Source organism: Xyrauchen texanus, chromosome 44 (assembly GCF_025860055.1).
Source record: "Xyrauchen texanus isolate HMW12.3.18 chromosome 44, RBS_HiC_50CHRs, whole genome shotgun sequence".
Classification (NCBI taxonomy): domain Eukaryota; kingdom Metazoa; phylum Chordata; class Actinopteri; order Cypriniformes; family Catostomidae; genus Xyrauchen; species Xyrauchen texanus.
The window spans coordinates 13,645,067-13,670,843 of NC_068319.1; the positions used below are offsets into that span (position 1 = coordinate 13,645,067).

A 25,777-nucleotide genomic window follows, 5' to 3' on the forward strand; every position below is an offset into this window, starting at 1 on the left:
TGGCCAAACTGGGAGACCAGGTAGACCAACTGAATACCATATTGGCCGGGCTGTGAGACCAGATAGACCAGCTTGGCCAGGCTGGAAAACCAGCTTGGAAGACCAGAAAAACTGCTGAAGACTGGCTAGGCCAGTCAGAGAGACCAGCAATTTTTTCTCTAAATCAGTCAAGACCGGCAAACTATCTTTGACTAGTTTAAGCAATTTTTATATTATTTATCAGGGAACAGAATAAAAAAAATAAAAAAAATAATAAAGTTGTATATATTTGTACCGCAGGTTAATAAAAGCTCCCGCAGGGCACAACAGCATTATGTTTCCTGAGGTCAGAAAACATAAATTACACTGGGGCTTCTGTACCTGTGAAGAAGCAGCCCATCCGAGCAGTGGGCTCGACTGGTGATGCAATGGAAGAGCTCGAATCAATAAGGGGATTGTAATTATCTGGGGAACCAAGAAATTAAATTGACATTTGGAAAAACGTTTGAAACTTAACACAAAGGAGGGAGGAACAAAAATGCTAAAAAAAGAAAAGCAAGAAATGCTGCAAAGCACTCAGCAAAAGTAGTACTTGAAACCCATAAAAAATGCAATTATTTACCAAATTTGTAAGGGGAAAAAGGATCACCAAACTCGAGGGTACATGAAATTGAAGCAGTTTATTGTGTCTAATCGCAGCCATTTGAAGTCCTACTGAAACTCATGTATTCATATTTTATCAGACCATAATAAAGCCAGCTCACTAAATTACAGCTGTACAAACATGCTTAACAGTAGCAACAAACCATCTGTGTCACTGTCTAAAACATTATTGTTCACTCAGGGAGAGTAATAAATAATGCCCCCAGCATAGAACAAACTTGCACAAACAAAACGTCCTTTACTGCTTTACACTATCACAATTATATAAAGACACACGCACGCACGCACACCGTTTCAAAACCATATTATTATTTCTGCTGTATGTAGTATACTGTACATAGTATAGTGTGTATATTATCTTTGCATAGAATACCTGAATACATAGAAATTACATTTGCCAAAATGTATAGTATAAAAGGCACAAGCACACTGCAAGGAATATTTTCATTCCAAAAATGCAATGCACTCAACTTTTCCAATTACAAGTGCAACAAATTAACCTGAAAGTAACAATTTATATAATCTTTTTCTTGAGTCATTAATTGATTGGATTACTATGAGTAGAGACATTTTTACATAAAATAGGTCTACAAAATAATATTTTTTATTTCCACGAAATTAAACATGGACGTAATGAAGTGAAGTGAAAATGTATCATATACTACTATTTAAAATGCAGTATTTATTGTTGCATAATGCATACCTTTTGACATACTATTAAAAATCATTAGACAGAATTCAGTGTATACTGCACTGTATGCAATAAGCAGTACACTACCAGTTATGTTCCAAACATAGCCCTAGTGAGCTGCCTACATAAGCGTTTTGGGCATCAGGTGCATTCAAACAATTGATTCAGATGCTGTCTTGGTAGGCAATTCACCAGGTTGAAACTCAGCCTGTGTGAACTTATGATTCAGGAATCAGATACTGTAAGGGATAACCAAGTTCACAGCTTTTTTTCTGCCCGGTGTCTTTGCACATTTGGTGCCGTTGAGCATTCAGGATGAAAAAGAGAGTGGAGGGAAAACAGACCAGCGCGCAGCAGGCGACATCTAAACAAACAGAGCACTACATGTACATGAGAGAAAAGAGCAGTCGTTTACCACCAAACAATTCATGACTTGGTGTCCTAGAAGAAAAACTAACAGCATCTGAAGACACAACAGCATCGACAACAGGTTTTGTAAGGAAAGGATTTAAGTTTGGAATGGAGTCCTCAAAAGCTTCTGTAGACGTGAATGGATCTACACGGCCAAATAAAAGACACAAACACAAAATAACAGGAAGAGGTTAAAAATACAAAAGACACACACAGAGAGAAAGCATGCAAACAGAGTCTAAAATATACATGAAGTGGAGTCCTTTTAGTCTTGAGTAGACTTAGTCTAGAATGCATTCACACGTAGGCATTTTCAGACTTTAAAATGTTAATAAATCACCACTGCAGCAAACTGAATGAAACACCTGACATGGGTCGTAACATGTAACACATAAATGCATGCATCTAACATAAATGGAAAAGCATGATGGGTTCTTTGATACTTAAACAATATCACACGAGCAAGAGTGCGATATGGCCTTACATCAGCACTTCTGTGATTCGGCCACAGGCCGAATGCCATAGGTAATTACAGCAGTGCTGATATAGGGCCATATAGCACGATTGTGAGTGTGATATTACTTATATACAACAATTCAACGAACAAGTACATTTTAAACAGTTTTGAAAAACTGAGTATGGTCATAAAAATGCATTTGTGCATGGAACTACATTTTAGATGGCAGATCAGAATCTGCCATTGCTGGTTCAAAACAAATAATGCATCCAAGCCTCCATTAGTTATTAAAAAATGTCACTTCAGAAATAGTTTCACGGCTTTTGCAGATTCTAACAAGTTATTGGATAAAGAAGGATGGGTGTGCATGTGTGTGTGTGTTTGTGTGCGAGAGTGAGTGAGGGAGAGACACGGAGCGTGTGCGATCACCTGTTGCCACGCCCAAGCAGAGATGCTGTCAGCTTTCCAAAGATCAGCTTTCTCAGTAGAAAAATAGCTGTCCAAGCGGGGGTAAGTCTCCCTTTTTCGCGGCAGCCGATGCGCAAGAGTCTTTCACTATAAAACTGCAATGTCCGCCGCCATTTTGGACAGTACTTTTTCTCCAATGTGGAAACTCCAGTAAGATGTAAGTGACTTGAGTTTATGTAATTAATTTGTCTATTTTGTCTCTCAGCTGTGATGATCTGTAATGCTGAATTTGTTCGTTTAAAGCCATTTTCTAGCTATCGTTGTGTAGTAGTAATATGAACGATCATAAAGAGCTGTTGTATGCAAACAATGACTGACGAATTAATATGAAGTCACACAATGCTCATATTACACACATGCATTATTTTTAACATATGTAATGTAAAAAAATAAAATACAAAATACATGTAAGAGACACATATGCACTACTCTTACACTTTAGTTTAGAACAGCACAAACATAAGCGGAGTGATACACACAGAGTGAAGCGGTGGATTGCTGATGGTGTCAGACTGTGGAACGTCTCTCGTCCAATCAGATTCAAGGACAGGAACTAATTGTTGTATATATTATAAATAAAAGAATACAAAATAACTAATTTGACAGGCTGTCACTAAATGCTGTAAAGTACAACTTTAATCTGATATTTAACGCTTAAATTGTTATTATGTTATAAAACAAGGCAAAGACCAAATTCAGTTCATTAAAGACAACATGGAACGGCATTAGCAATGCATTTCACTTCTCTAATGTGACATTTCGGAGTCCATTTTTGTTTAGCTGGAAATACTAACAATTTGATGTTTGTTGTATGATTTTGCCCATCAAGATTTGATTGGATCAGGATCTTTAAGACCATGATATAATTTATATAATTACTTTTCCCCACCAATTCCACCTTGGTGACATCATCAGAATAGTTGTTTCAGAGGAGGAGAAAATTAGTACATTTTAATAAATGATTATGCAAACAAATTCTTTAGAATGAAATGCACTGATGGATCATGCTCAAAAAGACCAGGGACATTTATGAAGATAAAGTTGTTTTTTAAAAAACAAATCCTATCCTGAAAATCTAATGTTAAATTCAAAAAGTTGCCCAAACATCTCTGTTTACCTCTCATGGTTGTCATTTTTACTTCAGATAAGATGTTATCCTAATATTAGGCAAAAAAAATAAATAAATAAACTTGACAGCACTCGGTGCTAAAAGAAGAGCTTCAAGTCACATCTCAGTAATGCATTCTGTAAAAGTTGCTGAGTGTGTTTTATGCACTATAATCTAATATACAGTGAAAGCTGCAAGCTTTTTTGGGGGGGTTCTGGCTGGCATATAATGGAAGTCAATATCATATCAGTTCCACCATGTTAAAAATCACATTATATACCATATTCACCAACATTTTGCTTAAAATTTCCTTCATGTTTCACGAAGAATGAAACTCATACTGGTTTGGAACAACTTGAGGGTGAGTAAATAAACCAGACTTTGAGTGAACTATCCATTTAAAGTACAGAGGGAACATTCATAATTCCAGCTTTGATTACAGAAGAGAAAACAAAAATATTGAAATAAGCTTGATTACACTCGGGTGCTTATTAATGCAGATCTGTAAGTTCCTGTGGTGTGACCCGCTCACCTCCCCATGTGTTGGTTAAAGGCAAGCCGGTGGAGAGAGACTGGGAGGACTGAAACGCTGGCTGCAAGTCCAAAAGATCATTTGGAACCTTTGGAGTACTGGAGCCAGACAAGCACCAAGACAGACAAACACACACACACACACACACACACACACACACACTGCATTAATTTCTTCCATAAAACAGAAGACTAAGAGCCAACCATTTCACAGTAAAATAGCAAAGACAAACTTGGCACGTTGATTTGAAGTGCTTAGAAAGGAGACTTAAAAGTTGGAAGAAATTCACATGCAGTCAAAACCCTCCTTCACAGACAAATCCTATCTGGGCAGGAATTCACACTCAGTGCAAACAAGAAAACAGACGGATTTAAAAAAAAAAAAAAACTTTTTTCAAATCTAGACTGTGCACCTGGACACCATAATGTATTTTTAATAGATTTGTGGAGTTTCTTAATTTTTAATAATGACCTAAATTTCAGTCTGTTCCTCACACAATTACTCTCATATGCCTTCAGAATTCTTGGAATATAGCGTACAAGTCATCTGGACCATTTTGGAACTTGACAGCCTCGGTCATCATTCACTTTTATTAAATGGAAAAGAGTGGACTGGGATTATCCTAAAATTTTCATCTTTTGGGTTCCATAGAAGAAAGTCAGGTTTGGGTTGCACTTTATTTTACAGTATGTGTACTTTCAGTATACTTACAGTGTACTTACCCAAAAACGTACCGAGTAATATTAGGTAACTACATGTACTCAATATGGGTTAAGGTTAGGTTTAGTGTTAGTACCATGTGATAACTAGAGTTGTTGTACTTATATAGTATGTAAATGTTGAACAGTACTGTAAAATAAAGTGCTACCCAGGTTCGGAATGACATGAGGTTGAGTAAATAATGACAGAAATGTCATTATTTGGTGAACTATTACTTTAAGTATCATACGAAGAGTTCTCTTACTTGTTAGTGAAGCTACTAGGTGTGGAGAACAGGTCAATGGCTGGGGTAGTGCTGATGGTGCCGGTCGCTGTGGAAACCGGTGAGGCAGCAGTCATGGAGGGTTTCTTGGAGAGTTCCTTCAGACGCTGCTCCTGGGTGATGAGAGTGCCAAAGAGTGCACCATGTTGATTGAATATGCTTAAATGTAATTGGCTTCTTAAAGGGACAGTTCACCCAAAAATGTAAATTTTGTCATCACAAACTCACGTCACATACTTTAAGTGCTCTTAATCGAGCCTGCTCCTCTTCCAGAGCAACCTGCTTTTCCCTCTCGTCAACTCTGGTGAAAGAGATACCCGTGTTGGCCAGGGAGGACACCGCATTGGAGAGGGTACTGGCTCTGTGAGAGGGATAGTTGTTCAGACAGAAGAAGAAACATGCCAGTGTGAAAATGCTTGACTGGCATAAGTGGACGTCACTGCTTCTGGCATGAAAAGAGCACATTTTTACTGCTTCCGCTACAGGAGCCCACTGTGACCCCGGACTTCCACAAAAAGAGTCAGTGTCAGCAAAGATTGTATTTTTTAGCCAATGTCCAAACTGCAAGTCATCAAATCCACATGTATTCTTCAAACAATAAAAAAAGTTGAGATAAACCAAATGAAAGAGTCTTATTTTAAATACAGTGAGGTCCTGAGGCCACTAGTTAAAATGGTTCTATTTTGCAATATTATTTTCCATTCCAAATTATAAGCAATACAATTAGAGTTAATTCTGTTTACTGCATAAAAATCAACTCAACATTCTTAAAAACTGCTTTGGGAACTTTAAATCTGACACAAAACTCCCTGAAACCCCCCTCTCCCAAACCCACACACACTTGGCACATCTGAAAGACATACACTTGCAGAATGTTAGTAAATCAACCCCCTTGCTCAAGGGGGGGGGGGGGGAAATAAAAAATTAACCATTTGGAAATCACTGTACCTGCTGGCAGCCGTGGAGTCTTTAACCTTTTTTCCCTCTAATGAGGCCAAGTGCTGCTCCAAGGCATCTAGAAGGCTACTGGGGGCCTGGAGGAATGGAGACATAACATTAGCTTACAGGCCATCACACACTATGGACCACAAAACAAAAACATAAACACGCAGACACACACACACACACACACAAATACAGTATACTTACAAAGCCAGATGCACACAAACACTACGCGCATGCAAAAGGTACGTTAAAATATTCGAGGCCAAGCTGGCTCTGAACACAAAAAAAGTGTGTAATGCAGGTACTTACACAAACTGTAAACTGAAAATGGGAAAGATAAGGAAAGATACAGAATATAAAGGTGGTAACAGGTATTTTAAGAGTACTATAAAATAGAAAGTACAAAGTAGTAAAGCAGAGTACACAAACCCTGAATGGACACGTTTGTAAGCTTAACAAAATTTGCGGAAAATACAAAATCTGGGTAAAATGTTAAAAAAAATCAAAAACAAATAAAATGTAAAAAACAGGGCTCAAAAATAAGGACTGGCGTTAAAGACAGGGGTCATTGTGAGAGAGGATTGGTTTGGCCACAAGCCCAATAGGGACAGTGCTGTTTGCCTTATAATCAATTATTATTTGAATGTTTTACAGTTGTTTTTTGCATTTTGCATTATTTTATTATACATATACTTTGCACTTTGCAAAATGTACAACTGTTATGTAGTTAGTCAATTTGCGTTATATTTTACAGCTATTATTCAGTTTGTGTACAAATAAAGTCAGTTTGTGTTAGAATTTACAGCAAATTAAAGCAAGGATCCTTAATCCTCAACAATAATTTTTACTAAACAAACAGTGTTCTTATTAATATTAGTCTCTTGAAGACATACAAAGCAGGTTGTCTTGAAAGAAATAAAAATGAAAACTAAACATTTTGGTGATTCAGAAAGTGTCAAGCCTGCACTGTACTCCATCTAGAACGTCACCCCTTAATTTGCTGTATAAATCAGGAATTAAGGAGAGTTAGAACAGCTCCGCCATGTCATGCAGAGATGCCTGCATGCGCTGAGCACAGCAGGTCTGCGTTCTGCAGCTGCACAAGCAAATAAGCTGCAGTTCTAGAACTCTCAGATGGATTGAGAATCATGTTAGGTATTGAGAAATTAATCTAACATAGTTTTGAGAGTTCTAAAACTTGTACTTGTTTTAATCTAGTGTAGCCGTGCTAGGTTTGGGTGCCAGAGTGGCGGGTTCTGCCAATGAGAAGCCAGTAGGCAGAAAGTGAACGGCAAGTCAGTCTAGAGTGGCAGAGTGCTAGGTCAATAGGAGTTTCTCTCAAAACCAAGGCCAATAAATTGGTGTCCTCACCTGTGAAAGGTCTGGTATGTCCCCTCGGTCGATGCCCACTTGCTGTAATGAGCGAGAACGGAAAGAGTGCAGTCATTAATGCATGTCCCATGCGTATCAGCTCATTACATAAGCCATGACTTCCACTGTATAGGCTACCCCATCTTACCTCTGCCACTTTGAGAAATTCTGAAATTCTCGTCATTCGAGTGAGGAATTTTTTGTAGATGTCCAGGCCCTCTTTACACTGGGCTTTCTTCATGTCAAAGTACTTCTCTGCAAATGTAACAAGGTATGAGCTCAAGATTTTTAGATAGCCTGCTATTCTGAGGTTGCTCTGTGATTTCACACAATTGAATTATGGTTGGCATCTGTCATCACAACATGACCCGAGCTACTATGTCACTCTCTCACAGGAACTCTCATACATTATGCACACACCCAACAAAGTCAATGAATCCAGATCGGCCTCATTTCTAGAGTAATCCAATCCAAACTCAGGCATCTCTTGATACCAAGCAACAAATTCACCACCTGTGATAAGGTGATGTCACAATGTTCTGGATAACCTAGTTTCATCTTGCTCTCTAGCTAATCATCATTACAGGTGTATATTTCTAGTGTTAGATACAGTGAAGTTGGAGATATTTTGCCAAACAAAAACTTTAAAACTGACGTGCGTAATTGTTTCCAGAATATTCCAATGATCTGCCATAGGTCGATCAAAAAGATAGTCCAAACTAAAACCATTGGTTAAGCCCATGTTGCTTTTTTGTGTTGGTCGGGATGCACAGCAATTGGAACAATGTTTTGATAGTGCCACAGTGTTTACACGATTCAGGGAAATAAATGTACATATGACTTACTTATAGTGGTCTTGCGTATTAAGCTTGGATAGGAGAAAGTATATTAACATTGAAAAAATATACACTTCACCTTTAAGACTATTGAAATGTACATAATCCAATGAAGGGTATATTTCACAAGCAACGACTCCCAGGTAGTAAATTAGACACCATAAATGTGAGTGACGAGTTGGGTCAGAGTCCTGTTCATCTATTGATGGGTTGGCTGATATTATCAAAGCAGAACTATGATAGGTTCAAAGGTTTCATTAACAGGAACAAACAGCAGAGATAACTGGTAAAAGCAAATACGCAGCACAGCCCAGAAAGCTCATATAGGATAACAGCTCACCAAGCAAGTTGATGATCCCTTCATTGTAGGCCGCAAACAAGCGGATAGCATCTTTAAACAGCAGCATGAACGCAGCATTAATGATCCCATTGGTGAGCTCGTTGGCATTTACCTGCAGAAACAAAACACACCAAATTAAATTTGTCCTGAGGGGAGTATGAAAAAAGAACTGAAAAAAAATAAATAAAATAAAACAAATGCACAAAAGCCATTTGTTCATGAAAATAAGCATAGAATTTTGTTACAATAAACTCACATTGAAGTCGAGGAGTGCATCCATCTGGTTTTGGATGATGGGGATGGTCTTCAGTAGCTTCTCTGTGTTCATGGTTCTCATTACACCATCCGCCCTTTGACGACAAATAAGTAAACACATAATAAATTTTTCTATTGGCTAACATAGTGAAGTGTGTTATTGCGAAATATGCAATAAAATGCCTTTTACTCAAACGGGCTTCCCCCAAGAACTCCCCCCATTTTCCATCAGTTGGCAAATGAACAGTCCCCCCCTAAACACACTTAATTGGTTGACCCAATGTTGCAGTGTCAGGTTGGTTGGGAAGCTCAAAGAAATAGCAATGTTTTAATGGTGCTACAAAGTCAGTGTTTACACTTTTGGGGGGGACTTACATTTAAAAAGAAAGAATTTAGACATAAAAATGACACCACCTTTAAGCACAAAAAAAAGACATACCCTCTTTTTACTTTCGTGAAGTCAAAAGCCACTTGTCTGTATGAGACGGCCTTCTCGTTCAGGTAGCGGCTGTACCTCCGGATAAAGGTGGACATGTCATATCCTACAAACAGAAGAGAACATGTGTCTGTTGCAGCCATGGATTGAATACTTGCATGACCTTATGTTCTGATTGTAAATATTAGTAAATGAGAGTCTCTATTGTTTTAGTGAAATTTTGAACATGATAGTTTAACATGATCCTCCTGACTCATTCCATGGCTGAGAGGAACAGACACTCAACTTTACATAGGCTACTTGATACAACACATGAGGCACCAGAACCCCAGAGCTACATCATTCTGCACTAAACATGACAGATATCGTTGCCCATGAAAAAACATGCTCCTGACACGATGCTTGTGTGTTTGGTGTTGTTGCAAGGGTGCTACTATGCAATTGCTGAGGTGTTGTGAGTGGGTGTTAGCACATTTCAATGTTCATTCACTTGGTTTCCAGGGTGGTTGCTAGGGTTTTTTGAGAGGTTGCTTATTAGGGCTGGATATTGATACAGATTTCCCAATTTCGATTCGATATCCATTAATATGGGTATATTTCAGTTATGTCCCATTTGCTTACATATGAAACAAATACTATTATACATGGGACCTTCTAACCAGGTACAATATGAAAGTATTAATTTGACTAATTATATTTGATAAGTTTTTAATTATTTCGGTCACATTTTAGCTTTTTAAAAATGAATAAATCAATGTATAATGTAATAATTTAATTGCATAATTTGTACTACTTCCAGGTATTTACATTTATTTGTTGAACATGTGCTAAAAACCAGTACTGTCTCTTTAAGGGAATCCTGCATTTCTGTAAACAGTGTCATCAGCGCATGTTAACGAGAGAGATTCGATTGGCTATGCATGATTAGAATTAAATGTTTCTTTTTTTTGTTTGTTTATGATCAACAACTGACTGTAAAGAATAGAAAGTGTATTAAAAGAGACATTTTTCAGTGACAAGTGGGTCACGTGTATCTCGTCTTTGGAAACGCATTATACGGAACAACTTTTACTCTTAACACGCAGTGAAAGGATCTTGCTGCTGAACACTCAACAATTAATTCCTTGGTAAGTGGAATCTAAACATTTACCAGACAGTTGCCAAACATATACATTTTTAGTCGCATAGTTGCAAATGCGAGTGATTTTCTCTCTTTGTAGTGAAGGGCAGCGCATGGAGTAGAAGATCGATCTTGGGATTTAAGAATCGATATAGATATCGAGATCATTCAAATGAAGATGCATTGGAAAATCTATATTTTTACCTACCCCTATTACTTACTAGCAAGTCAAAGAGCTAATGTTGTGATTTTAAGAAATCCTAACCCCTAGAGTAAACAATAGTCTTAATGATGTTTGCTGCATAGAAAATAAAATTAACCATGTATGTTGTATTACGAAAACAAAAAAATGAATTCCTACTAAAGTAAAAGTGTCAGAATCTGGGTAAAGGTTAAGTATAGAATAAGGGAACAACCGAATCAGAACATTTTAATCAAGTAAAGTCATTTTCAGAAAATATCTCCAGAGCCCTTCTTGAAAGACACTCTCCTAACAAGGGAATCTTTCTGTACTGATTCCCCAGCTTCCTCCAGTGAATGTTGGCTGCCAGGCAGCTTGTTAACGTGGGAAAAGCCTTGGGTAAATAAACCCACTAGTGCTTTATTTAAGCTGTAAGTTGGCCATATTGCCGAACATGTTCCAAAGGGGAGTTCAGGGAGGGAGAGAGAGAGGAAGGAGTGAGAGAGAGATCCTAATGTGTCCACTGCCCAATCCTTCTAATACCACATCTCCCCATGACTAACATTAAAAGGATAAAAGTGTGAAAATTTAAAGCGCTCCAAGAGCTGTACTCTCTATATTCTGAAAGCTCCTCAAATATTCATCATGTCTGTATTTGTCTTGCGTTTAGACGCTGATGAAAATGGATGACACAGCTGGGATGTGTTTGAAAGAACAGAATGACTAATGAAGTGTCCGAACCTACCTTGTAACCCACTTTTGTCCAAAAAATTACTGAGGTTGAATAATGTGTTTCTGGAGGCCAGATATTGTACAAATCTCTGTAAACATAAAAGGACAAAGAGTTTGGGTTTCAGTGAATTTATTCTTAAGTTAGTCACCATGCAAATAAATAATCAGTACTGTCAAAGCCACAAGGGTTTAACTAATTGACTGAGGCATGTGTTTAACTTCTTAAGCATGAGTCCTAAAACAAAACTGCTGTAAATGCCAACAGTAAGTCTGAGTTGAGCCTGGATTTGTTTAGTCAGGCTACACAGAGCTCAACAATAAGGATGTCAACTGGGGCCAGTTGACGAAACTGTCATTGCCATATTGGGCCAATGCTAACATTCTTTTGTCTCATTTATTTGCTGCATTTGTATTAGTATGCCTTGCATAATTTTCTGTAATGTTTTGAACATTGTTGTTTAGGGAATTCTGTGGTATTCTTCTTTAATGGAATGGTTTACCCCAAAATGAAAAATCTCTCATCATTTACCCTCATGCCATCACAGATGTGTATGACTTTTACTTCTGCACAACACAAATTAAGATTTTTAGAAGAATATCTTATCTCTGTAGGTCCATACAATGCAAGTGAATGGTGATCAGGCCTTTGAAGCGCCAACACCTGCATGTTCAAATCAGACAGACACACTGAGGAAGAGCTGTGAAGTTCTGATCCTTGGGTTTGTAATTGCTTTTTCAATATTTTGATTGGCTTTTAAATCCGCAAATGTTTAAACTTTATTCGATGGGTGATTTTCTGGTGAGAGGTAATGCTTTACTGCTGTTCGGGACACAGCAGGACAGCATTTTAAACCTCAAATGCTATGTGGTTTTTGACTACCTCTGTATGTGTTTTTGTGAGACAAACACAAAATCACTTTGCAACCCATTTCCAACTATATTTAGCATGGGCCATTTGTGATCGGATCATCTGAAACCAGTCTTATTACTAGCTGTAAACTGGGTCTAAAATGATTGCAGCCAGAGTTATGGAAGACTATAGAACGACTTCCGGCAGTCCCACCCACATTAGTTTCCCCAGTTAGTCCCCCAGGAAAAAGGTCAATAAAGGCAGCATAAAGGTAATCCATCAGACTCCAGTGGTTTAAACAAATGTCTTCTGAAGCGATCCAGTTGGTTTTGGACCTACAGAGCTGAAATATTCTTCTAAAAATATTTGTTTGTGTTCAGCAGAAGGATGTCAGTCAGCTGACAATGACAAGGTTTTGTTTATAATACTAGAGTGACATGTGATAGTCTTGGAAGCATCAGTTAAAATGGGTTGGACATCATTTTCCACTGAAGGTGTTTCTGAAGTTTATATCTGCACATTACAGTATAGTATAGTTTCCAGCTATGAATGCAAATATAATAAATTATTTGTTTAAAATTGTATTTGTGTCAAGAAATCAATGTTTAATGATAAATACAAAATATTTATTATATAAAAATATAATTTAAATTATTTAAAATAAACTCTCAACACTATTGTCACTAATATATTTAGGTAATTTTCCCATCACTTGATCTCTCATATAGCAGTGTCAGTTTGTGTGCTGCAGTGCTGTATGTTTGTTTGTGGTGTTTGATTCAGTGTAATAATGTCCCCGGACCACTGATATATACAGTATTTAGAACTGGATTGGTGACACAATAGTAAACTGCTAGCAGAAGGTGAAGCCACCAGAAGTGTTCAAGGAGCCATATTGTTATTTCCCAACTGCCAAAGAGCCTCAATGACTAATAGCCGATGCCACCGCCATTTCACCGTCTCGGACCTCCAACTACAAGTCACATTTCGCCCCGTGACAATCGTGATTGACTTTTTATTTAATAATTATAGATAATACTCACTGCAAGGGAAGAGATATACACAAATGCAATGTCAGAGCAACCACCTGCCCCAGTGTGCAGCACAACGTTAACCAAGGGATGTGACAAATCTGTCAAGTTGATCTGTTTGCTACTGTAGTTAGTGAGCTACTTTATGATATAGATATACTCGCTCAGGCTTTTAAGAAGGACAATTTCCAGACTCTAAATAAATAATAAACAATTAAATGTGGATAAAGTTTGCTTTGTAAGACTTTACAAGCAGATTTAAGATATACAACTGGTGGTTGAATAACTAATGTGTACTCTTTGAAATTAGATGTTTTTCTACTAAGTCAAAAGGCACACTGGAATGTTTGGGCATACACATATGGCAGCACAGTGAATTCAATGTTATGACATCATCAGCTATCCAGTTCTATATTATAGATCAGTGCCCCGGACACGTCGCAAATGTTCCGCCCCACTCAAACCAGTGTTCAGGACTCACATGAAGAAACTGAAAACAATGTCAGAATCTAATGTCAAATTGGTAAATGTGTTAATCACTTTAATGAAAAATTAACATGTTAAAGTTTTTAATTGATCCGAGGCATTATTTAATTTCGACAGCTCATATATCTATCTATCTATCTATCTATCTATCTATCTATCTATATATATATTGTTGGCAAGTACAAAGCTGATTTTCTGTACCTACTCGGCCACCAGAAAAAAAGTTTTTGTAGCTAAGCTCTGTTAATAGCCTAGGATAAAGATGAAATGCATACACAAGAGTGTGTGTGTGTATGTGTGTGTTGGGGGCCTGACCTCATTGCCATAGACCATTACGTGTTGTGTGGTGATGAGGGATTTGAAAATGACCACCCAGCTGGTGCTGGTGGTGCGCTCGAACAGCGTGTCGGCCAACTGAGGGATGTTCACATTCATCTCATTGGTGCACTGGATCAGATCTGGTGAGAAAGGGAGTTTATATAAGGTCAGCATGTTTATAATTCAAACTATCAGCATGTCAGTACATTTGGCATTTGTATTTGTTCTAAACAACCGGAAATGTTTGAATTTGTTACCATTTGTTTTAAAAGGATAGTTCACCCAAAAATGAAAATTCTCTCATCATTTACTCACCCTCATGCCATCCCAGATGTGTATGACTTTATTTGTTCTACAGAACACAAATTACAATTTTAAGAATATCTCAGCTCTGTAGGTCCTCACAATGCAAGTGTCAACATTTGCCAAACTTTTTCATAAAAGCAGCATAAAAGTAATCAATATGACTCCATTGGTTAAATCCATATCTTCAGAAGTGATATGATACAGTAGGTGTGGGTGAGAAACATCAATATTGAACTACATTTTTGCTAGAAATTCTTCTCCCTCCCTGCATGAAGAATGCGTATCACCAAAAACACAATAAGAAAGTAAACATTAAAGTGGAGATTGACTGAGCAGGGAGAAGGATTTATAGTAAAAACATGTATCTTATTCTCATCCACACCTATCATAGAGGTTCTGAAGTCATTGATTTAACCACTGGAGTCATATGGATTACTTTTATGCTGACTTGTGATTTTTGGAGCTTCAAAATTTTGGCACTCATTCACTTGCATCGTATGGACCTACAGAGCTGAAATATTCTTCTGAAAATCTTCATTTGTGTTCAGCAGAGGAAATAAAGTCATACACATCAGCGATGGCATAAGGGTTAGTTAATAATAAGAAACATTACACCAGGTCCTAACCAGATACAACACAAAGCGAAATGCGACAAACGATCAAATCACATCTAATCCATGTTAAAGTTTACATTAAATTAAAACTTTATTTGAATTATTATTGTGAACAATTCCAATTCATAAGTGCATGTTATTCTAAACAAATTCTTAAACATTTAAAAAGCTGCTCCGCCTCTGAAAAGACTTTCCTTGTAGCTGATATCACAAAGCCCTTTTATTTTTCATCCCGTCCTCTCCAAACTCCCACCCATCACATAGAGACCACTTCCCACAATCAATTTAATTCAGAATGAAAAAAGTATAGACCTACATTTGTTTTCTCATTGAATATCCTGTTTCCCCCAGTAATGTCACATTTCGGAAGCTGCGAACACCATTTGACTTTAATCTGAGCTTTTGAATATATATATATATATATATATATATATATATATATATATAGCTTTCATTGAGTTTATTTGACACTAATGATACGCCTGGTTAACACACACACACACACACACACACACACACACACATATACATACATACAAATCTTAATGTTCATACATCCTAAAAGCCGACTAACCCATTTATGGAAAATGTATACATCCGCTGGTTAGCAGTGCGATTGGTGTGTGGCGCTAAGGTGTCAGTAAGTTAGCATTCAATCAATGCTGACGGTGTGAGTGAGAGACATTGCATTGAATGATATCCTGTGCTTTATTAGGTTTTTGGCTGAACTCCACAGCCATCTGCGCTCTCAGAGACAGAAAGCGAGAGATCCCTCAAGGATCCACAGACCACAGACACTGTGAAACTCATTCAGGGTTGCGGCTTATCATGCCATTCATTAAGCCTCCCACACACTGAAGCCCACCACCGAGGGAGGACATCACCGCCTGTATCCTAGGAATTAGATCTGATACAGCATTATCTTCAAAGTCACCTTATGATTTCTAGAATTAAAAGGAGATTCTTGACATCCACCCAAGTAACTCTCCTTGTCACGTACATAAAAGAGAGAAGTAGAGATGTCAGTTGTTCTTTTTGTAACTGCATAGAAAAGGAAGCAAGTCATGAGGTTTGAAATTACATGAGGATGTGTAAAAGATGAGAGAATATTCAATTAAGAGTAAACTTTTAATTTAATGAAAGAAGACAAAAAAAACACTTCCACTCCTCACTACAAACCATTTTAAAGAAACAAGAGTAATTACACACTCCCCAACAAACTGCCATCCAATATTAGAGCATACGCAGTCTTTTGAAGTGGGGATGTGAAAATATGCTGCGTTCATTAAAGCAGCAAGCACGGGTGGTCTACAGAATGCAGTCTCTTTTACAGATAACATCCACCATTTAAACATGCACAAAGGCCTGGCCACATGACAACAAAAGACTTTTCAGAGCCAACACACAACGCCTGCGCCAAGCATGACGGCTCCACGAACACACATGTCCACAACCAAAGATCAAAGCAAGCAGACAGGAGATGGTATGAAATCAATGTTGGACGCTGTTAGCACCCCAAATATGGTATCTGGACACTGTTAGGTTTACTGTAAACTGACAAACTTGAAGCCAACATTTAAATTAATAAAAAAAAAAAAAAAAAGAGGAATGAAAGATCTTTCCCAGTCAAGACCCACCCTGTTGGTCTCAGCCCATTCTCTCTGCACCTCTAACTTTCTGGATTGTAGATAGACATGATGGGGCTATTATGGTAAAATATGCAAACATGTGATGTCACATGATGACCAGTAAAAAAATCCTTAAGTCTTGTGACCTGCTCTTCTTTAAGAAGGGACATGGGAATCTGTGGCTGGATCCACAGTGTTCAGGTCTTCGTCCATGGACTACGCCAGTTCTGTCTTATTTTTCATTCTTCTGATTAGCCAATTTTGTATAATTGTGATAGCCTTAAACTAAACTTTCAGATAGCTGCAGAGATGCCCATTTCTGATAAGCCAAACATTTAGGCCAATTTGGAGGCAAAATATTTTAAATCTTAAACCAATCATGCAATAAAACATCCATGTTGTTGCACTGACATTGATGTGCATTATCTGAAATGACTGCAGGGTAAATAAAGTCGTCACAAGCCAAAACAAAATATGCACTGGCAGTGTTTTCCTAGATTAATATTACACTAACTGCATTCTCATGTTGAAAAAAGTATTGTTTAGGAACCGGTATCGAAGTCAAGATATCGGTATCGATATCGAACATTTTTGAACGATACCCAGCCATATTGCAGGGAACAATTTAAATTAAAACTTGATGCTTTTGCTTCTAAACATAATAACAGATCAATACAGAAAAACAAATATGAAGTAGGCCTACATTTGTTGACGACTATATTAAATACTGATCCATCCACTGATGTTGGCTTTTGAAACATGCAAAACAACACCACAAAATTTCTGTTTTCTTGTGGTTACATAATGTATTTGCAAACCATATGAAGTGTCATTGCCAGGAGAGCATGACTGACATCAATAATTAACCAGGAAAACTGTTGGTTGTCAACGAACTGTTGATTTCAGAAGGACAATGATCTCAATGTAAGCGATCGGATGCGGCTGCATACTGGCATAAACACACTACCAAAGATTTAGACAAACCTGACTGAATTTATGTTTCTTGTGATCTTAATTTTTTTTTTTTTTATCTAAATACTTATGCTTCAATGCTTGTAATTAGTTTTCAAGATAAATATATGCTGTGTCTCCCTACATTTCTTTACAAAAATGAGGAAGCAAAAAAGTGCCCAGCATTAATAGGAAATCCCTCTAAAACCATCACAACAGATCAAGCTAACCAGTTTGGCAAGGTTTGGAGCCCTGCTAACCACTTTAAAGGGATAATTCACCCAAAAATAAAAATTCTCTCATTATTTACTCTCATGCCATCCCAGATGAGTGACTTTCTTCTGCAGAACACAAATAAAAAAATTGTATAAAAAAATATCTCAGCTTTGTTGGGCAATACAATGCAAGTGAATGGGTGCCAAAATGTTTATGCTCCAAAAAGCATATAAATACAGCATAAAAGTAATCCATATAACTCCAGTGGTTAAATCCATATCTTCAGAAATGATATGACAGTTTTTGGTGAGAAACAGATCAATGTTTAAGTAAATTTTTGCTAGAAACTCTTCTGCCTGTCAGGTGGGGGCGTATGCACAAAGAACGTGAATCAACAAAACACAAGAAGAATGTGAAAATTAAAGTGGAGATTGACTGAGCAGAGGATTTTATTGTGAAAAAGAAATTCAATTTTGATCTGTTTCTCAACCACATATCAAATCACTTTTGAAAATGTTTTACCTAACAACTGGAGTCATTTGGATTACTTTTATACTTATTTATGTAATTTTTGGATTATCCATTAAGTCTCTTGGAGAAGGACAGGAGAACTCAGCAACAGGATGCTACTAACTGCCTAGACTCAACTGAATTGACACAAATCACTTAAAACACTCAATAAAAACACAGGCTGATGACTGAGATATTTAGACTATGACCCTCGAAGTTGGGGGCAGGATGCAACAAGAGACAAAGAAACAGGTAGAAAAACAGATCGAACAACATGTAGAAACAAACACTGATGGAGGAGAGTGATGCAGACAAGAGCATTTTTTTCCATCATGGCTACATTCTGCTTCAGGCAGAGCCATTTGTAAGGGCTGAGGACAGGAAACTATTAAGTGAATGACTGCTCCCCTGATTCTGAGGCTTTAACTTGCCGACAGATAGAAGACAGCAGCCTGCTCTGCGTCACTTAAACACATTCATCGAAGATTTGAGTGTACCTGCAGCCTAACCTGAATGGATAGTGAAAGACCAGTGATATGGCTCAAATGCAATGCAAAAAAACATTAATAATAATCACTTTTTAAGTTAAAATATTATAGGCAAAAATGTTAATGACTTCCTGAAAGACTGCAGAAACATGTGTCCAAAAATAACAACCATAGCAAAAAACATAAGAAATGCCACATCAACAGTGCTTTCAAAATGATCACTGGCCAGTGGAAGGAGAACATATCTGAGCTGGAATGCAGGCTGACTTCACAACATTCTACAATCCAGAGAATGCAGAGGAAGAGAGAGAGAGTGTGTGTGTGTGTGTGTGTGAGAGGAGGTGGGAGAGTGACAGAGACAGATGCATAGAAATCAGGGAAACTTGGAGTTGCCAGAATAATTACAATTGCTGCGAGCATGCATTGCTGTGAATCGTGCTATATGGCCCCAAATCAGCACTGCTGTGATTGCCTGCAACTGAATCACAGCAGTGCTGTTATAGGGCCATATCGCACTCTTGCTTGTGTGATATTACTTAATTATATACACCTGTTTATGCAGGTGTTTGTTAAGCTTTATTATCATGTAATTTGGAAACTAACTCATTTATCAATATTACTTTATAAAGTGAATGTTCATCACTTACTTTGTATATCTCCCTGAGTGTCAAAATGTTTATGTGTCGGAGTTGAGAATTTTTGCACGATCCTACAAGTTGTAATTCTGACTTCATGATGAGTAATGCACTCATTGCACTTTTCCTAATAGGAAATTGTAAAATCTGACTTTCCGAGTTACGCAGCATTACTTTTCAAAACTGACATTGAATGCTCAAGCAGACTAATTTACACTTAAAAACTCCTGATATTGCTATAACAATGCAAAAAACAGTTGTCATGCTTCGCTTGTAAGCATCAAGGCATAAATTCTTACTGGATAAACTTTGTTTTTCTCCATTTATTTGTAGATTAATTAAGAGTGGAAAGCGATTCAAAATACATAGGCAAAAAGGTGATTGAGAATGAAAGGATGAAAAATATTTATTTATTTATTTGGCATGTCATGGCATCAAACACACTTTACAAATAACCCGTTATTCTTATCCCATGCAATTTGGCATGTTGGAAAAAAGCCAGAGAATCTGCACTGTCCAGCCTGTGAACCCTTTAACTCATTGTTTCTAAAGTTCACCAGGAGTATGTTAGTCATTAAGAGGACTTGATTCAAGAACAAACATGATTTCTTTTGATAAGGAAAATTAGAAAAGACACAAGGGCTAATTTTCTGATTTGAGCAGAGTGAATGGGAAAACTTGTGTGGAGCACTGCGCTCAGCAACATCTTTCCTGGAGGGACAAATAAAATGACAATGTGAGAAGATTGTATACGTTTTTAATTCAAAAGTGTACTGTAGGATTACTGGCTCGCTAATGTAACCAGTTCTGTGTATTTTGCCAGATATTCAAGTCAATTTCTTCTAATAATTCAAGATACATATGAACATACTTCATAATTAATCAGCACAGCTAAACAGCATTCATATCCAGACGGGTCAGTTACGCATGATACAGCAGTGTGTAATTACGGTCAACGGTCTTTGTGATTTATACAGACATCACTTATCCCATGTGAATCCACTATGTCCACGGTAGCCTAATAAAATTATTTTACTTTACAAGGTTTAAACGCTTCCTCATCTCTGATAATCCACTCGGTTTAAAATCTTGGACCCAATACAGCCGCCAACACCAAATATTTGTCAGTGTAGAAGCACATCCATATTAATGTGGCCACACACAAAATGCAGCACATTCTATTTGGAGCAGAAAGTGAGGCCCTTGTGAGCGGCCGGAGCGGGGCTGAGCACAGTCTAGTGAAAACGCGCTCCTCGCTCCAGTGAAATTCTGATCGCTCCACTCCCGCTATGCTCCACTCACATGCTCTATGGTGAAATACCATAAAAAAATAAAAATAAATAGTATTCAATAGACAAAGTATTCACAAAAATTTATAACGTACTTTATAACAATGTAAAGTAGCTCAAGACATTGTGTAGTTGGTCAGGACAAGACCTCTAAATGGAAGAAATGGGTTTCATCACTTAGGCTGTTGCTTTGTAGAACCCGATTAGGACACTGTAAGAGTTATGCTGAAGCAAACACATATCTTTTACATTTATTCATTTGGCAGATGCTTTAATCCAAAGTGACTTACAAAAGAGGAATACATAATAAATCAATCATCTTAAGGAGACAGTGGTACGAAAAGTGCTGCATTACCAAGTTTCACTAGCATCAGAGTAGTAGTAATGAAGAGAATAATGTGCAACAAGACTTTTCTTTTTTTTAGTGACTGGTTAAGGTCACAAGTTATTCACTAAATTCACTAAAAAGAGACAACTTAATAGGAAAAATGACAATAGAGAGAACACAAAACATTTGATAACAAGCAATGTCTACCTCATTTTATGATCTCTATTTCATTGCACAAGCCAAATAGCTATCAGGACAATAAACAGAAAATCTGAATCACTTGGACTGATACTCCGTTGGACTTTTCCAAATTTAGACACAGTGACGTTCGAAATTATGTAGCATGTTTGCTGTGAGAACAAACTTGATTAGACTTGAGGAGTTTTGACTCATGAATTTCCCCTGATCTAGACTGCTCTTGTTAGAAGAGCAACTTTGCTCTGCTATCTGTAAGAATCTCCCGTTTAATCAGTTCCCGACATTTCTCTGATTTACGGAATAACTTCCTGTTGGCCGTTTACATTACAAATAGTTGGCGACCTACAAGAATGCAGGAAGCTTCTTCAACTGGTCCACTGAGTTCATCCAGGACATGAAGAAAATTTGCAGTCTCGCCTGTTAAGTTTGGGAGGTGTCTGGGAGAAGGAATGCAGATTTAGAACTGGACAACTCTGCAGTTAGATAAGTTAGAACAATGCAAAAAAATTGCAAAATGCAAAACTGATCCTACAACAGCTTTGAGATGCCGGTTGAGTTTAGGCCTTTGCTGAATGCACCCCTCTGGTCTATGCCCTACATTTCTGTATCATCACTCAAAAAACTGCAAGGAAGGCATCCTAACCTCCCTCTCCCAGCATTATTCGGGTTGGTGCGATGGGTTGCGTAATATTTGATCATCTAATATCTGTGAGGTAAAGGAGGCACTTCACTAAAGGTATACGGTCAATAATTTAGGAAACAGAAAGCGACAAAAGTAAAACCCTTTAATGAAAAAAGAGAGCACATGGCACAAGCCTAACACACAAAGTGAATAAGACCCACATAAATTAAAAGCTCTACTGATCGTCATTCACACGGGCCGTACCCAGTGTCCAAAATCATGTCAGGGTATGTATTGTTTTTGATAAAGGACACACTTCTGTGACCCAAATATAAGACCTAATAGTAACAACCGCACAAATAATCTTATCTGGTTTTGTTAAAGGAACAACTTTCTTGGTGTATACACTCACAGAGTACTTTATTATGAACACTATGGTCCTAATAAAGTGCCCGACGTGGTCTTCTGCTGTTGTAGCCCATCCACCTCAAGGTTTGACGTGTTGTGCATTCGGAGATGCTATTCTGCTCACTACGATTGTACAGAGTGATTATCTGAGTTACCATAGCCTTTCTGTCAGCTTGAACCAGTCTGGCCATTCTTGACCGCTCTCATCAACAAGGTGTTTTCGTCCACAGAACTGCAGCTCACTGAATGGTTTTTTGTTTTTGGCCCCATTCTGAGTAAACTCTAGAGACTGTTGTGCATGAAATCCCAGGAGAAAAACCAACCCGTCTGGCACCAACAATCATGACATGCTTGAAATCATGGAGATCAAATTTTCTCCCCAATCTGATGGTTGATGTGAACATTAATTGAAGCTCCTGACCCATATCTACATAATTGTATGTGCTGCACTGCAGCCACACGACTGTCTGATTAGATAATCGCATGAATAAGTAGGTGTACAGGTGTTCCTAATAAAGTTCTCAGTTAGTATATATCACTTGCAGTTGAAAAGATCCATCCGACTTGTGGTTCTTCACTGTTTTTTAAACTCCAGCGTTTTAAACATGACATCTCCTCACGGCTACTACAGCAGGAACAGCAATGAACAAGAGAGCACATTAATCAATGATTTCAACAAATGACTAATCAGTCTGAATAAAGCCCTGTACAAGGTGTTTCAGATTTACCTGACCCCAATTGGGAATATTTGTTATGGGGTGTTTATATAAGAGATTGGTTGTTGTGGTGGAGCTTTTAAAGAGATCAATTTAAAGACAACTACTTTGAGAGGGCTATACTGCGCAAATTGTCTAACTACGCTATTCACATACTAAAACCGATGAAATAGTTACTATCCTGACCCATTCCTTGTTGCAGTCTTTTCCAATATGAATGGGTTTTAAATTCAGACACCAAGTGTTGTATGAACACATTATCTAAGCAGGGCACCAAAGCATGGAGTTGAGATGTTTGATATCCAGCTATACAATGCAAAATGCATAATTGCTTTTAAATCAATTAAGCCACCACAATGTTTGCTTAGTGACTAGGAGGGGCTGTATGTCTCATAACCATAAAGATAAAATGTGTGCCATTTGGTCTTGGCAGATTCTAGGAAGTGTCTACCATATTGCAGAACTGACTTATATGAATAAGCATCTAGAATAAGCTTTGATCTCACAGAACATGCTTACACTGCTCTGGGGGAATGGAAGACTTCATTAGACAAGACAGCTAATCAGTTCAACTCTGTTATGCTGAATCCACTGGTGTTATGCAAAAATAACAAGATAACTTACAAAACCATTCTCAAATGTCATATGTACCCCACATATTTATATCCAAGAGCCATGATTTAGGACTTCGACACAACAACAGAGTCTGTAAAATCTTAAATCCAAACTAACAACATTCACAGATTTCACACACCTATAAAATCCCAATAACGCCAATTGCAGAACCTCGAAAGTCCTATTTTAAATCTAGGTCAATTTTTTTGTATGTAAACAATAACATGATCATCTTTATTTAATTGAGTAAACTTGGAAGCACATTGCTGTGTTTCCTTCCTTGGTACGTTTTTAACATGCAATTTACACTTAAGCCTGAAAGACTTATAGATGTCACTGTCAATTGATCATAATCAGATACCCATATATGGAAATAAAAGGATGTATAAGGCACCTGTCGATCCACAATGGGTGATCTAACTAAAGCCAGTCCACTGGCAGCCATCTTTGGAATGCTCTTGGGAAGCTATTTCCAGTCAAGAAAATGCAGCTCCTATCTACATGAATGGGGGGACACCGAAATCTCAAAAATGGTTGATCAAGATTATGATCAAAGAACATATTTCAAATCAGCAGTAAAATCTGTCAACACTGGAATTATAAATTGTGCTTCTTTACATCAGATTACGCAAAGAAAAAAAAATGCTATTTTCCCAGCTTGTACAGCTAATGCACGTTCTCGAGTTGATTGACAGGCAATGTCTGTATCTAAAAGGTGATTGGCTCATATACCTGAACGGCGGAACTTCCTTTCTACATCCGTTGACTATCGGGCGTTCCAATTTCTACCATTAATTTTAATAGAAGTGTCCTGTCTCTGCAAAATAGTCTCTGATCAGAATCCGTAAATAAGCTGCAGGGTCGATAACAAGGCATAGAATGGTGTGATTGTGTCTTGCTTCTGAAGACTTCAAAAGCAAAAAGACAATGAGGTGGAAATACTTATTTTTTTTTACAAACTGTTAAAGGGTTCATTCCCTAAAAACGAAATTCATCGTTTACTCACCCCTCATGTTGTCTCAAAACCATATTACTTTTTATTCCGTTGAACACTAATTCAATTTCACTTTCATTGTATACTGTAAAATAAGATGTAACTGAGGATTACATTCTTCCTCAACATGAGGAAATATAGGTAAATGATGACATCTCATTTTGGGTGAACTACACATTTTAGTCAGTAAATAGCAAAACAGTCTCTCCTTGGCTATTTTCAGATCAGTGTTCGAGTACAAAGGATTAAATGACATTATCAGCAATGTTCTTGTTTTTTTTTATACTAAAAATGCTTTTCAAACCTAAAACAAAGCATAATGAAAACAATTGGTGGACATTTTTTCACGCAGCTGGTCGTTTCAGGAATAAGGGTAGTTCAAGAGGAATGTTCTCCCTTCCCTGGAAACCCGGCCCAAATCAAAGGGGCTAGGGACAGGAGCCCAAGCCATATCTAATGTTCAAATCGAATAGAAGGAGAGTGAGACACGCCGCTATTTCTGTCCCAAAGGAAACTCCAGGCACAGAATGCACCTCTGTGCTGAAATACTTACAAGACCTCGTAACACCTTATAGAAATAGACCTGAGGGTCCCAGACTAAACTGAATTGAAGTCTAGAATGCTCACCAAGAACTCTATACTACAGTTAACACAAATTATTTTTGCTTTAAGATTTCTTATTCGCACAAGCTCACCAGAAGTTACTTTTGAGGGAGGAAGGCAATTAGGTCTTCAGAACTTGTCTACAGTCCTTTCAAATGGTCTGTCAGCACACATGCCATTCTGTATTGTCAAGACCAAGCTAAAAATAGCTTCTCCAAAGGAAATTAGTATAGTAGGGTGGGAACGAATGCAAAAGGCTATATGCAAACAAGCACAATGGGGTGAAAGGGTCTTGATGCAGTAGAGCCATCAAACGATGGTGCCACATCTACTGTACTGACACACACACACACATTAATCTAAATGTGAAAGCAACACATTTACAAAGAAATAGACACCCCAAAAATCAAGCATGTTACTAGAAATTTATTTTACAAACCCGACAACCAAATATCAAATTAGGT

The 25,777-nt window shown here is 37.6% G+C and overlaps 1 protein-coding gene across 25 annotated transcripts in view; it reads right to left on the reverse strand.

Moving 5' to 3' along the window:
* The window catches only part of LOC127637074 (phosphatidylinositol-binding clathrin assembly protein-like), a 44,815-nt gene that overhangs the window by 16,397 nt on the left and 2,641 nt on the right, over positions 1-25,777 (reverse strand). For 9 of the 25 annotated variants that reach the window (XM_052117961.1, XM_052117967.1, XM_052117959.1 and 6 more), the window contains 12 exons: positions 14,190-14,332; positions 11,521-11,596; positions 9,478-9,580; positions 9,040-9,133; positions 8,784-8,895; positions 7,756-7,862; positions 7,608-7,649; positions 6,240-6,325; positions 5,520-5,652; positions 5,274-5,404; positions 4,310-4,407; positions 1,749-1,889 (listed from right to left, as the gene is read on the reverse strand). In XM_052117961.1, coding sequence (XP_051973921.1) covers positions 1,749-1,889; positions 4,310-4,407; positions 5,274-5,404; positions 5,520-5,652; positions 6,240-6,325; positions 7,608-7,649; positions 7,756-7,862; positions 8,784-8,895; positions 9,040-9,133; positions 9,478-9,580; positions 11,521-11,596; positions 14,190-14,332 — 1,266 coding nt within the window. Of the gene's footprint in view, positions 1-360; positions 445-1,748; positions 1,890-4,309; positions 4,408-5,273; positions 5,405-5,519; positions 5,653-6,239; positions 6,326-7,607; positions 7,650-7,755; positions 7,863-8,783; positions 8,896-9,039; positions 9,134-9,477; positions 9,581-11,520; positions 11,597-14,189; positions 14,333-25,777 lie in introns of all 25 variants that reach the window. The other 16 variants (XM_052117970.1, XM_052117981.1, XM_052117979.1 and 13 more) reach the window with 4 other exon arrangements.